At 38.1% G+C, this 14,952-nt stretch overlaps 1 protein-coding gene across 1 annotated transcript in view; it reads left to right on the top strand.

Moving 5' to 3' along the window:
• The window catches only part of LOC126307306 (dynein assembly factor with WDR repeat domains 1), a 66,290-nt gene extending 52,580 nt beyond the window's left edge, over window positions 1-13,710 (top strand). The window contains exons 8-9 of the mRNA XM_049992071.1: window positions 7,399-7,536; window positions 13,513-13,710. Coding sequence (XP_049848028.1) covers window positions 7,399-7,536; window positions 13,513-13,710 — 336 coding nt within the window. The remainder of the gene's footprint in view (window positions 1-7,398; window positions 7,537-13,512) is intronic.
• The last annotated feature ends 1,242 nt before the right edge of the window (window positions 13,711-14,952 follow it).

The raw sequence follows: 14,952 nt of genomic DNA on the forward strand, positions 1-14,952 counted from the left end.
TTTGAGGATGTCCATGTTTAAACTCGAATCAATGCTTTTGAGGCATCTGGAGTAACAATGATTACCAAAAATAACAAAGGACAATTAAAACCAATAAGACGATCTACATTTTCAGTAAAGTAGACAAAGAGGCATTAGTGTCATATCTCAGGGAAGAACTGAAAACATTTAACTCTGGGGTGGAGCTTGGAGAAGATAACTGGCAAAACAAAGGGTAGATGTGTACCTGACAGGAGAGTTTACATTGGGAGAGACTCTCCATGGGACATTGCATTAGGGAAGAAATTTCAAAAGAAACAGTAACTTCTGCACAATGGGTATTCAAATACCCATGGAAGATGGAAAAACTGAAATGAGAGTTGTAAATCAAAATCAGAAATGCTAAACTCCATGTAGTGACTCATGAGAATATTATGAAACAGGTAGGTTGTTACTCACTGTATAGAGGAGTGCTGAGTTGCAGACAGGCGTAGCACAAAGACCACTAAATAATTAAGCTTTCAGCCAAAAGACTTTCTTCTGAATTAGACAACGTACATACACACATTCATGCAAACACAGACTGGCCTTGGCAGCCAGAGACACTGGTCATGTGTGTGAGCTGCATTTATATGAATGTGTGTATGTTGTTTAATTCAGAAGAAGGCCTTCTGACCAAAAGTTTATTTTTTAGCAGTCTTTCTGTTTGCTTATCTGAGACTCAACATCTATCCTTTCCATAATATTTTCATTATTCCATCTGGATTGTCCATTGTCTGGTTTAGGGAATCAGGTAGGTACAGTATTTCTTGACTACCAAAAATCATGCAATTCAGTGAGGGACAGTGTTGTATCTTGGAACACTTCTCAGATTTTCACCCTAGTGAGTCCTGTAATAGAAATTTAATATATTTTCTAATTCCATTTAGAATTGATAGCAATCACTTTATGTGTGCTGGAGTCTTTCTCTACAGTTACAAAAATTACTGCAGTAAAGTAAGGTTTTTCCAAATCTGAAAAATGATACCAAGGTACAACATGGAACAAATGTTCTATTCAATAAAATGTTGCAATCATGAAAATCTTGTTGATACTGTGTTTAATAGTCTGTTACATTGTTATTCTACTACACACCAGTAGTCGCCAAGTGAAATCAAATTAAGAAGTAGTAAATAGAAGTTACTGGCAACTAATGCAAATTTCAGTTTTCATGACAGGTAAGACTGTTAAGCCCTTAGGGAAACTCAGTTCATTTACATGTGTTCTAAGGTAGAGGACCATTGTCCATTTCAGGGTAAAAGATGGTTTGTGACTGGTGACGTATGGGTTAACAGTCTGCACTTTATGTAGCTACTTTTACAAATATACAGAATATTAATCATCATAAACCTCTGTAACTAAACAATTAACAGTGTCCTCCAAACAGCGTTAATATATCATACAGCACTTAAATATGTGTACTCACAGTATGTACAAATGCTGCACAAAACAACCTCATGTTTCATAATAATGAAACAGTAGAAATGCCAGGAACTGACAGTGTCCTAATGCTTGTACTTTCAAGTTATTCAAAAAGTAGTCATTAAATTGAAACACTGACAAGGAAACATCATGTGTTCCTAGGTACACTCTCATCCAGGCACTACACTCTTCTCTGCTGCATCTTTGTTTTTTGATAAAAATATGATGAAATAGTGGTAAGAAAAGAAGACTGGATCAAGGATTTCTTGATAGGGAGGACACAGCATATTATTTTGGATAGGTAGTCTTTAACAGATATAGAGTGCCCCAGGGAAGCGTGTTGGTACCCTTGTTGTTCATGTTGCATGTTATCAAATAAGAAGACAATATTAATAATAACCTACGACATTTTTCAGATAATGCAGTGCTATAAAAAAAAAATAATAAGAAAACAGCTGCTCAAACATTCATTCAGAGCAAATACACTGCTCTGGTTTACCACCAGATCGTATGATGTAAATCACACAATATTTCATCGATGCAACTGCTTGACATCTTGAGGTGATGGTAGTTGATGCTGTCACTGCTGCAAGACATGACTGACGATAATTGCATGTCATCGTTGGAATTAATCAGGCCTTGATCTGCCAATATGCATGCGAGGGAAGACACTTGCTGTTGGAGGAAAGTGGTGCTTTTAGTGCCCATGCTGGGTGCCACAGATAGGCCTTCCATAGCACTGTGGGCAATGACTATGGTGCCAGACACTTTTGTAGTTAAAAGCTGAATTAAATCTCAGCAGTGCATTGTGTCGAGTCGTGAATTGAAAGTTACTGTTTTCCCTGTTTGATTTAATGGCAGGCTTCCGGTGGTGCTTAACTGAAACCCTGCATCCTTTTTGATAAAATTGTTTGCCATATGGACATGTGTGGCCTCCTTAACAACACAATGACAGTAGGGATGAAATTTTAGTCTTTCTTGTGAAACATATGATGGTCTGTGTTCAGGCAATGCTCCGCCACCGCTGACATCTCAGGTAGCCCCAGGTGTGTATGACAATGGTGTTTAATGCAACTTTCTTACATGGTTCACCATATGTGCCTAATATAAGATTTTCCACATTGCCAGGGTATCTTATACATCCACATTTCCTATGAGCAAGGTCGTCTTTTACCGACCACAATAAATTCCTCAATTTTGCTGGTGGTCAAAAAACACACTTGATGTTGTGCCCTTTGAGAATAATTTCTGTTCTTGTAATAGAGATATGACAAACTGTATGTTCCGTCTACTATACTGCAGAAAGACTTTGCAGGAATGTAGCCACTGTATGTGATGGCTTGCAGCAGCAATTGTCAAAAGAATGTATGGTCTCAAGAAGATTGGGCTCCATACGGCCATGTGGCACTACCAAGAGGGAAGACTAGCATGTTTGGTGTGTGGTAGTGGTAAATTGTACTGCTTATGCAGCAGCAATTTAAGAAGCAGTTGGCACCACAGTAACATAATGAACTGGTACAAATTGGTTACTTCAAACACAACTCTTAGCTAGGCACCCTGTGGTGTGCATTCCACAGACCCTAAAGCACTGCCGATTGTGACTTCAGTGATGCCAAGTGAGAGCTCATTAGAGGAAAAGGCAGAGGTCTGTTGTGCTTTCTGATGAAAACTGATCCTGTCTCAGTGCCAGTGATGGTCATGTGTCAGTTAGGAGAAGGCCAGTTGAGGCCTGCAACCAGCCTGGCTACGTGCTAGACACACTGGACCTACACATGGAGTTATGGTCTGGGGTGTGATTTTGTATGATGGATATCTGGTGATATCACCTTTTGCACTGTCATACATGAACAGAATTCCAGGTGGTGTTTTCCAAAAGGATAACGCTCGCTCACATACTGCTGTTTTAACTCAACATGCTCTACAGAGTGTCAACTTGCTGCCATGGCCTGCTTGATCACTAGATTTGCCTCCAATCAAGTACATAAAGGGCATCATCAGACAACAACTCCAGCGTCAGCCACAAGCAGCATTAACTGTCCCTGCATTGACTGACCAATTCAACAGGCATAGAACTCCAACCCACAAACTGAAATCAGGCACCTGTACAATACAATGCATGTACGTTTGCTTGCTTGTGTTCAACTTTCTGGTGGTTATACCAGTTATTGATGTGCCAGAATTTCACATTTGCACTTACATTAACCTGTGGTCATGCAATGTTAATCACTTAAATGTGTTACCTAGACAAATATATTCCCACCATTTCATTACTTTACATTAATTACATTTTGGTGTTGTGATTTTTTCCTATTAGAGTATGTGCCTTTCTGCTAGTTAGTACTTACACAAGAGGAACACTAGCAACCTAACAAAAGGAAATTGCAGACATAAATAAGGGCTCTGTTTCCAGAATGAGAAGGTGGGAGATGAGGTACTGGCAGAAGTAAAGCTACGAGAACAGGTCATGAGTCATGCTTGGGTAGCTCAGCTGGTAGAGCACTTGCCCAAGCAAGGCAAAGATTTAAGGACTCTCTTGCAGCTTGACCTCTACAGAGATGTACAGTGATTTAAATTGCTGGCTATTAAGATCGCAACACCTTGAAGGTTGTATACAACAAATGTTAGATTGCCCTGAAGTTTACCACATCCCTGAATATGCAGATGATAAGCATTTCAGTATAACCATGAAGAGTAGGTAGTATAGCCTTCTACTTTCTGTATTTGAGGAAAATAACACAGCAATTTTCTCTTTCAGAAATTGGATTTGAATGTTGTTTGTTTGCAAAAAGGTCATGTTATGCTATTTTTTTCATTAAAAGTGAGAAATGTCTACCAGCTTGTGGTGGAATTTGACAGTGGAAGAACTTTGATCTATCTATATTTTGGGTTATCATTCCATGATATTCTTGCTTGCATTGGTTGGGATCCAGTGACAGTCACATAAATGTGGAAGCAACGGGTTCAGGAGGATCAGCTCGACACTATGCAGGATTGTACAGCCATGTCACATTTCTTGAGACAGTAAAGGGGCTTGTTTGTAGCAAGACAAGTGTCCACGTGGATAATACAAGGATGTCTGGAGCACTATGGGCCGTCAGCACAGTTTCTGTAGTTGCAGCTCCTGTCAATGAAGCAGAAGAGAGACATGTTGACAGTGGTGCATCCAGTGCAAACACTGGACTCAGCAGCGGCACACTGCTGTCTTTTCAGATGTGTACCATTTCTGCATATAGCATTTTGATGCCCATACCCATGCGTAGAGGCTCTGAGGCAAGCGAACATTGCCAGATAACATCCATCACCGTCACACGGGCCCAGCATGTGGCATGATGATATGGTGTACCATTATGTACGTGACACAGTCACATGTACTATTAGATTAGATATGAAAATGGAATCATATTACCACACGTTAAACCTCAGGGTTAATCTATTATACCACACAGAAGTATTTTATTTATGTGACTATATATTACTTTCATAGATAATCTGTTAATTGTGATTTTAATGGCCAGCAATGTAAACAGGAAATAAAAAGTGCTCTGCTAATTTTGTGGATGATCAATATGTTTGCTTTTATTTATTTAAAAATTGAAGTAATACATAGTCACATAAATAAAATGCTTTGGCATAGTATAATAGATTAAGCCTGAGGTATCAAGCGGGAAGGGGGGCGGGCTGGGAAGGTACATATTTTAGGCTCATAAATTACAGCACCTGTTTCAGTATAACATTACATTTGACAGAAAATTTCTAAATAGAAGGCTGCAATGTATATTTATAGATGACATGATGTTCACATGTAACTATGTGGCTCATAACAATTCGGTCCTTGTTCATGTCTCTCAATATATAATCACTTGAGAAAATGTCAGAACATTACTTTCAGTTTACCCAGCATTGCTTGGTTACTTTTTTATCCCAACTTTACAAAACATAAAGATATGGGAGAACTCTTTCTTCCCAGTTTAGTTCATTCTGTAAAGTCTAACAGAATTCTTTTGAATGTAAACATGGGCTCCTGCAGCTGATTTCAAAGTCAATAAAATTCTTCTGGGTTTGAGGGTGCATTGTCAACTATAAAATTCCGACATTTTGGCGACTGTTGCAAGGAACCTTCCTAACTGCTGAATGAGCAGTTAGCAATACACCCTGCGGAAGGTGCCTTGCAACAGTTGCCGAAAGATTGGAATTTTATAGTTGACAATGCGGCTCAAACCCAGAAGAATTTTATTGACAGAATTCTCTTGTAGTAGACTTGGATTTAAATGTCATTGGAACTGTGTGGAGCCTCGGGTATCTCACTATCACATTTATTCATTCCATTTAGTGAGTCATATGTCTACTAAGTTTAGTTGAAATTATTACTACAAAGGCATGCTGAAAAGTAGTGCCTCTTAATTTTCTATGTGAAAACGCTGAAAGGTATTTAAATAAAACTAGCACTGTTATCAGTTTACATATTTATTCTTCTTGTCTACATGTTTATTTCTCAATATAATTACTTTGGCAGCAAACACATTTCTCCCAACAAGAGACCAGTTTGTTGTTACTATCACTGTAAAATGTTTTGACTTTGTTGACAGAGCCACAACTTCACCTGTGCTTACACCACTTCATCACTATCAAAGTGAATGTCAAAGGTGTTCTTTAAGTTTTGGAAACAGACAAAAAATCAGATGGGGCTCATTTGACGCTGTATGTTGGATGATCATTGACAATGAAAGCAAGGCATCACACTGTTGCAGATGCCACAGTGCTTGTGTGTGGTCTGGTATTGTCATGCTGAAGGAGATGGTACTCCATGCATGGATGAATTCTTCAAATTCAGAACTTGTCTACAGCACACTGGTTCTCATGCACTGAAATATTTGTGTTACACACTGCGATGTTACCCACTACTATTCAGAGCCCTCTAGCAGCAGAGGGCTGTAAATATGTAGACATGAAGAGTAAAGATGTAGGATGTTAATAATATTTGTTGTATTTATAAGGTGTTAAGAGATTTTGCATAAAAATTAGCAGGCATTTCTATTCAACACATCTTTATAATACTTCAGTTGATATCTTGGTAAGTCATTGTGACTGCCACTTGCCAAGCTTAACGATTTTATTGACATTATTTTTTGTTTTTATTTTTTAAAATTATAAATCATATGTGTGTCAAGGAGCCATAATTATAAAACAGTGAGTAAATAGTGTAGTTCTAGTTTTCTTTCTCACTATAAGAGTAAATACTTTTAATAGTTTACATATCAGACTTACCTTAGGTGATTTGAAGATTTTAAACTTGTATTTCAGTTAGGTGAATTAATGTATTTTGATAAAAAAATGGAACTTTTACAGGGCACAAGTGTATGACACCACCATATGAAAACAAGAGCAAAGATCTTAAAATTATAAATTCCTGAAGTCAGTATTAGTTCATCTTAAGTTCAAGGGAACATCCTTAGTGGACATGGGTATAATATTTCCAGATTCATGGTGTTATTATGATGCCTATGTTTCAACTGATGGGTGTTGCTATTCCATTCAAGCTGGATGTGGTATTTTGCACAATGCACTGCATTTGACCACCTTTAAGTTCTGGATGTTTAAACTGGGACTTGGTCCACGAGTGAAATGTGAGTCCACTGTTGTATTGCCACATCTTTTTGTTTCTCCTCCTTTAATCCCTACTTCTAGAGATTGAGACACAGACATTGTATACTAACTAAATTCATACCCCACACAGAAGCAGCATCCATCCCATGCCCATACTGAGGGAACTCATGGGAACATTGTTTAATAACCACTGGATCAACACTCTGCCATCCTTTCCCCAGTAGTTTATAGGGTAAAAAGTGAATGTAAATTATGTTTTATTTATTATATTTTCTCAGCTGTAGTTAGGTATCTTCAATATTTCCTGGTATGTGACAGCAAAGTTTTTTACATCAGCAACCATTCTACTCTTAGGTGTTGGAAATAGCATTTGACTCTGCAGGAAGACGGCTTGCTACAGCAAGTAGTGATGCCACAGCACAAATATGGGAAGTTAACGGAAATCTAATCAAACTTGCTACTATGGAAGGTCACACCAAGGAAGTATCCAAGGTAATAAATAATATTAGAAAATCTTTCTTAATTATTTTTGCAAAAACTAGCAGCTTCTAAGTGCTTTTAAGCTCCTGACAATGCAGACTTGAATTTATATTTACAATGTGTGGTCAGCAAAACATAGTCAAACGATACATTTCATTAATTCTCTGATTTAATGTATATGAGATACACTCAGTTTTGTGGCTGTTTACATTTAAGAGCCTAGATGTGATACTAAGTTTGTAAAACATATACTGATAATCAGCAGAACAATTCTAGTGATAAATTTATTAGAGATGAAGCACAATCTCAAGTTGACAAAGGTGGGTAAGCAATTTGCTATGCCTTGCTGCCATCACTAACATTCAGTGATTTAGAGGAATTGTTGTTGTTGTTGTTGTTGTTGTTGTTGTGGTTGTCAGTCCTGAGACTGGTCTGATGCAGCTCTCCATGTTACCCTATCTTGTGCAAGTTTCTTCATCTTGAAGTACCTACTGCAACCTAGAACCTTCTGAACCTGCATAGTGTATCCATCTCTTGGTTTCTCTTTACAAATTGTACCCTCCACGCTGCCCTCCAATACTAAATTAGTGATCCCCTGATGCCTCAGAACATGTCCTACCAATGTGTTCCCTCTTTTCTCAAGTTGTGCCACAAACTCCTCTTCTCCCCAATTCTATTCAATGCCTCCTCATTAGTTATGTGATTTATCCACCTTATCTTCAGCATTCGTCTGTAGCACCACATTTCGAAAGCTTCTATTCTCTTCTTGTCCAAACTATTTGTTGTCTGTGTTTCACTTCCATACATGGCTACACTCCATAAAGATACTTTCAGAAATGACTTCCTGACAGTTAAATCTACACTCGATGTTAACAAATTTCTCTTCTTCAGAAACACTTTCCTTGCCATTGCCAGTCTACATTTTATATCCTCTCTACTTCAACCATCATCAGTTATTTTGCTCCCCAAATAGCAAAACTCCTTTACTACTTTAAGTGGCTCATTTCCTAATCTAATTCCCTCAGCATCACCCGACTTAATTCGACTACATTCCATTATTCTCGTTTTGCTTTTGTTGATGTTCATCTTATATCCTCCTTTCAAGACACAGTCCATTCTGTTCAACTGCTCTTCCCGGTCCTTTGCTGTCGCTGACAGAATTACAATGTCATCGGCGAACCTCAAAGTTTTTATTTCTTCTCCATGGAATTTAATACCTACACCCAATTTTTCTTTTGTTTCCTTTAGTGCTTGCTCAATATACAGATTGAATAACATTGGGGAGAGGCTACAACCCTGTCTCACTCCCTTCTCAACCACTGCTTCCCTTTTGTGCCCCTCGACTTTAATAACTGCCATCTGGTTTCTGTACACATTGTAAATAGCCTTTCACTCTCTGTATTTTACCCCTGCCACCTTCAGAATTTGAAAGAGAGTATTCCAATAAACATTGTCAAAAGCTTTCTCTAACTCTACAATTGCTAGAAAAGTGTGTTTACCTTTCCTTAATCTTTCTTCTAAGATAAGTCGTAGGGTCATTATTGCCTCACGTGTTCAACATTTCTACGAAATCCAAACTGATCTCCCCCGAGGTCGGCTTCTATCAGTTTTTCCATTCGTATGTAAAGAATTCGCATTAGTATTTTGCAGCTGTGACTTTTTAAACTGATAGTTCGGTAATTTTCACATCTGTCAACACCTGCTTTCTTTGGGATTGGGATTATTATATTCTTCTTGAAGTCTGAGGGTATTTCGCCAGTCTCATACATCTTGCTCACCAGATGGTAGTGTTTTGTCAGGACTGGCTCTCCCAAGGCTGTCAGTAGTTCTAATGGAATGTTGTCTACTCTGGGCACCTTGTTTCGACTCAGGTCTTTCAGTGCTCTGTCAAACTCTTTACGCAATATCGTATCTCCCATTTCATCTTCATCTGCACCCTCTTCTATTTCCATAACATTGTCCTCAAGTACATCGCCCTTGTATAGACCCTCTATATACTCCTTCCACCTTTCTGCTTTCCCTTCTTTGATTAGAACTGGGTTTCCATCTGAGCTCTTGATATTCATACAAGTGGTTCTCTTTTCTCCAAAGGTCTCTCTAATTTTCCTGTAGGCAGTATCTATCTTACCCGTAGTGAGATAAGCCTCTACATCTTTACATTTGTCCTCTAGCCATCCCTGCTTAGCCATTTTGCACTTCCTGTTGATATCATTTTTAGACGTTTGTATTCCTTTTTGCATGCTTCATTTACTGCATTTTTATATTTTCTCCTTTCATCAATTAAATTCAATATTTCTTCTGTTACCCAAGTGCTTCAACTAGCTCTCGTCTTTTTACCTATTTGATCCTCTTCTGCCTTCACTATTTCATCGCTCAAAGCTACCCATTCCTCTTCTACTGTATTTCTTTCCCCCTTTCCTGTCAATTGTTCCCTTACGCTCTCCCTGAAACTCTGTACAACATCTGGTTCTTTCAGTTTATCCAAGTCCCATCTCCTTAAATTCCCACCTTTTTGCATTTTCTTCAGTTTTAATCTACAGTTCATAACCAATGAAAATTAAAAGTAAGAAATTTGAGATGACACTTTTTAATTTCAAGGACAGCAATTTCAATGATTATCAAAAAGATAAGAGCAATAATTCAATAGACTTCTTTGATAGCTAGTGAATCCAGAATGAAATTTCCACACTAATTTCAAACTTCTTTGAAGCAAGTAGATGTGTTACTCAGAGAGTCCTATGCCTCAACAGAATACTCAAGATAAGTCATCAATGTGTGATACAAGGAATTCATTTGTGTAAGGGATCAAGAGCATAACAATAACTGAAAGTCTTGCATTCTTAATTGATTTTTCAATTTACTTGCTGGCTTAGAAGCTTCCATAAAAAACAGATCACCATCATCAAGCACATTCATTAGGGTGGCAAAATGTCCCTTTTTGAATCGTGTATATTATGAACCACAGGTCAGTGCCCAGAATGTTAGGCTGGACAAAAAGAGAGAGACAGACAAACAAGTGGATAGGACTGAATATCATCTTGGAGTTCAGGAAATTTCAACATGATGGGACTACTATTTTTGTATACTTAAATAACAGTCAGTATCTTGAATACAAACTGAAACTATATGGCACATTGTTTGATCTTAAGTTATGTATCTAGGGGACTGCCTCACACTGTATTCTGAAATCCAAAAACTGAGAAAGAATGTTACGAGCATCCAGTTAACTTTATTGGTAACAGATTTGTTTAAGAAACATAAAGTGCATTGGGAAACATAAAGAACACAACCAACTCAAAAGAAATGCAAAACATTGCAAGACTCAAGATAAGTGGATGAGAGTGGTGCTTAATGAAGCTTTGTTAAAAGTTCTATTTTCAGTAAGTCTGTTAGTAATTATTTATTAATCTGCTGAAATGCCAACAGTATTTGCACCTATTGATTTCAGGCACTTGATCAGAATGTGTAATCCTGCTACTTTGGTATCTGTCAAAGCAGTTAAAATTTTTGGTAGTCATAAGAAGTGTGATGTAAATTAGGAATGCAATGAGCATCCAATTAACTTTATTGGTAACAGATTTGTTTAAGAAACATAAATTGTGTCAGGAAACATTAAGAACATAAACAGCTTAAAAAAAATGCAAAACAATGCAAGACTCAAGATAAGTGAATGAGAAGTTGAAAACTAGTAGAAGCTGACCTTGGGGAATATCAGTTGGATTCCATAGAAATGTTGGAACATGTGAGGCAATACTGACCCTACGACTTATCTTAGAAGATAGATTATGGAAAGGCAAACCCATGTTTCTATCATTTGTAGACTCAGAGAAGGCTTTTGACAACATTGACTGCAATCTTCTCTTTCAAATTCTGAAGGTGGTAGGGGTCAAATACAGGGAACGAAAGGCTATTTACAATTTGTACAGAAACCAGATGGCAGTTGTAAAGAGTCGACGGGCATGAAAAGGAAGCAGTGGTTTGGAAGGGAGTGAGACAGGGTTGTAGCCTCTCCCCAATGTTATTCAATCTGTATATTGAGCAAGCAGTAAAGGAAACAAAAGAAAAATTGGGTGTAGGTATTAAATTCCATGGAGAAGAAATAAAAACTTTGAGGTTTGCCGATGACATTGTAATTCTGTCAGCGACAGCAAAGGACTGGGAAGAGCAGTTGAACAGAATGGACTGTGTCTTGAAAGGAGGATATAAGATGAACATCAACAAAAGCAAAACGAGAATAATGGAATGTAGTCGAATTAAGTCGGGTGATGCTGAGGGAATTAGATTAGGAAATGAGCCACTTAAAGTAGTAAAGGAGTTTTGCTATTTGGGGAGCAAAATAACTGATGATGGTTGAAGTAGAGAGGATATAAAATGTAGACTGGCAATGGCAAGGAAAGTGTTTCTGAAGAAGAGAAATTTGTTAACATCGAGTGTAGATTTAACTGTCAGGAAGTCATTTCTGAAAGTATCTTTATGGAGTGTAGCCATGTATGGAAGTGAAACATGGACAATAAATAGTTTGGACAAGAAGAGAATAGAAGCTTTCGAAATGTGGTGCTACAGAAGAATGCTGAAGATTAGATGGGTAGTTCACATAACTAATGAGGAGGCATTGAATAGAATTGGGGAGAAGAGGAGTTTGTGGCACAACTTGAGAAAAGAGGGAACACATTGGTAGGACATGTTCTGAGGCATCAAGGGATCACTAATTTAGTATTGGAGGGCAGCGTGGAGGGTACAATTTGTAAAGAGAAACCAAGAGATGAATACACTATGCAGGTTCAGAAGGTTCTAGGTTGCAGTAGGTACTTCAAGATAAAGAAACTTGCACAAGATAGGGTAACATGGAGAGCTGCATCAAACCAGTCTCTGGACTGAAGAGCACAACAACAACAAAGTAGGACATTGCTGTCCTTTATATTTGGCCAAATTTTTAGTGGAAGTTATAGAAATAATCATATGATTTTTCATTGGAGTATATAAAGTATGTGGAAGGCAGAAACAAAATGCATTGAGCTTCAGGAATAATCTTTCTGCTCTGACAGGCGCCCACTTCTAGCAGTGTTGGATATGGACCATTTTCTAATCTCAGAGTTTAGTATGTTTTACCCAAGTTCGGGTGTATAACTCATTAAACTAGTAGTGTATTTTCATCCATTATTAGTCTAACTACAGGATCTCTAATAACCATCATCTAAATGTGTATAATTGTAAACATATTTGTTTGTAATACTGAATGCATACTGGAAGATGATAATTCAAAATGAAGAGTCATACTTACACTAGTCATAGTTATACTAGCAATAACTTTAAAAATAATGGGTACCAATACTGCAAATATTAACGTGAATCTCAGGTTCTCATTAACTAAGGGTTGCTTTTGAGATGTGCACAGAGAGAGGGGAGAAAGAACTATACATTTGCTTGCTTTCCAGAATTCTTTTTGTCTCCCGTTTACTTTCTAGTTCTTTTATGAAGAATTATCAGAGTTTTTAAAACTAATAATTAATGATTTAGCTTTCTGTACATGGCACTCATTTGTTATTATTTGTTGCATCAGCTGCATTTCAGCCTCCACCCTACATTTTTATTCAGTGAGATGGTTGCATTCCAGTCCGAGCTCCTGGAGATGGCGGTCACTTGTGTGAGAGGTGTGCTTGCGTGTATGAATGTGTGTGTGTGTGTTTTTCTTCTGAAGAAGTCTTTGGCTGAAAGCTAAATGAGTAACAATATTTTCATTGCACCTGTCTGAAACTCAACATACCATCTTTATGTTGAGTAGATATCTATTCTTTCTATATTGTTGATATTCCAACTTCGAGTTTCTGATATTTGGTTCCACCCTACATTAATCACATGTAGAATGTGACAGCAGTGTGTCTGCATAATATTACAATGCATTTAGCATGTACTCCCTATTATAATGATAATGTAGTAAAAAAAAAATACAGCAATAGAGTGCTGATATTACATTGTTCATTGTTGCAGGTGTGTTTCAATCCAGCAGGTTCTCAATTACTGACAGCATCAGCAGACCATACGGCACGACTGTGGGATTCAGAAACAGGGAAGTGTCTACAGATTCTTGAAGGGCACAAAGATGATGTATTTTCTTGTGCTTTTAATTACAAAGGAGACGTTATAGTTACTGCATCAAAAGACAATACTTGCCACATATGGAAATAAAAGGATACAAACTATCTTCTATTAAAAACACCATAGTTTACTTATTAACAGTGATGAAACCAGTATCATTAAGAGTAAGATACAGCAAGACAAATGAGAAAATGAAAGTATAAAGGAAGGAAGAGAGCTGCCAAAGGGTAGGTATTAAATAAATAATAAACATTTTGGAAGCAAGAGTCAGGAGTTTTTGAATTGAAAAGTATCAAGAAAAAGAGAGGAACTGTGGAAATGCTAGTATGGATTTCAAAGTTTTAAGAGGGTTGAGGCCGGCAGAGGACACTGAGATGGAATAGGCTAGAAGGATGTGGAATTGTACATGAACTGCAAGGGAGTGAAGTCCATTCAGTATTGGAATGTTCTACCTATGCTTGACATAAAATAATAATAATAATGTACATGGTGGCAGCCAGTCAAGAAATATTTTAGGGAATTGATTTAAAAAATTAATTTCAAAGGCCCAGTCAAATCTTTACAAGTTTACTCCTAAAGCAACTTATGGTGTGCCTGCATAACACAAGTTGCCTGTCTTTCAAAACCAAGGCAGTTCTGTCCAGTTAAAGCTGCTGACAAGAGATGCCCTGAGACCTCTGCTGAAGCTGCTAGGGAATTCATGCCATTGGTTTTAGCGATAGCATGCATTGGATACAATCCGTGTGTGGATGCTAGAGTGTTCTGCGGTGTGGAACACAGTTGCTTCTCTCTTGTAATCCAGACGTTGAGCAGAACAGATTTCTTTCCAGAAGGCAGAGCCTCTTCACGCTGTAGAGAATGGTAAAACAGAGGCAGCCGGCAATTGCGGCATTGTGAAGTAAGCGTGGCACAAATAGCATTGCTAACAGTTGCAGTCAACCAACAAGCTGATGCAAGGACGCACGCAGACCGAGCACCGAGCGAAGCCTGGAGAGTGCTGAGTAAGGAGAAGTGAGACCAGCATGCTAAGTTAAGCTGCAGTATACTGTGGGAGTAATAACAAAAAGCTACCACCGAGGGTAAAAAACGTCCTCCTGCCGGATATAAATAGTGGAGCGCAGGCAGCAACAGACAGAAGCCATTAGGAAGCAGTTCGGATCTGAGGACAGACGTGGTCCATGTCCAAATGTTCAATCTTCATAGGTGACGATTCTGGAAGTCTGTTCCACCTTGCAGGAGTCATCCGTTTGCCGCCAGATGTCAACTTCATCTCTGGGGGTCGGCCCGAGTTCTGTCGGCACCATGGCTGACTAACTACAGTGAGAACTTCCA

The sequence above is a fragment of the Schistocerca gregaria genome, chromosome 1, assembly GCF_023897955.1.
Source record: "Schistocerca gregaria isolate iqSchGreg1 chromosome 1, iqSchGreg1.2, whole genome shotgun sequence".
NCBI lineage: Eukaryota > Metazoa > Arthropoda > Insecta > Orthoptera > Acrididae > Schistocerca > Schistocerca gregaria.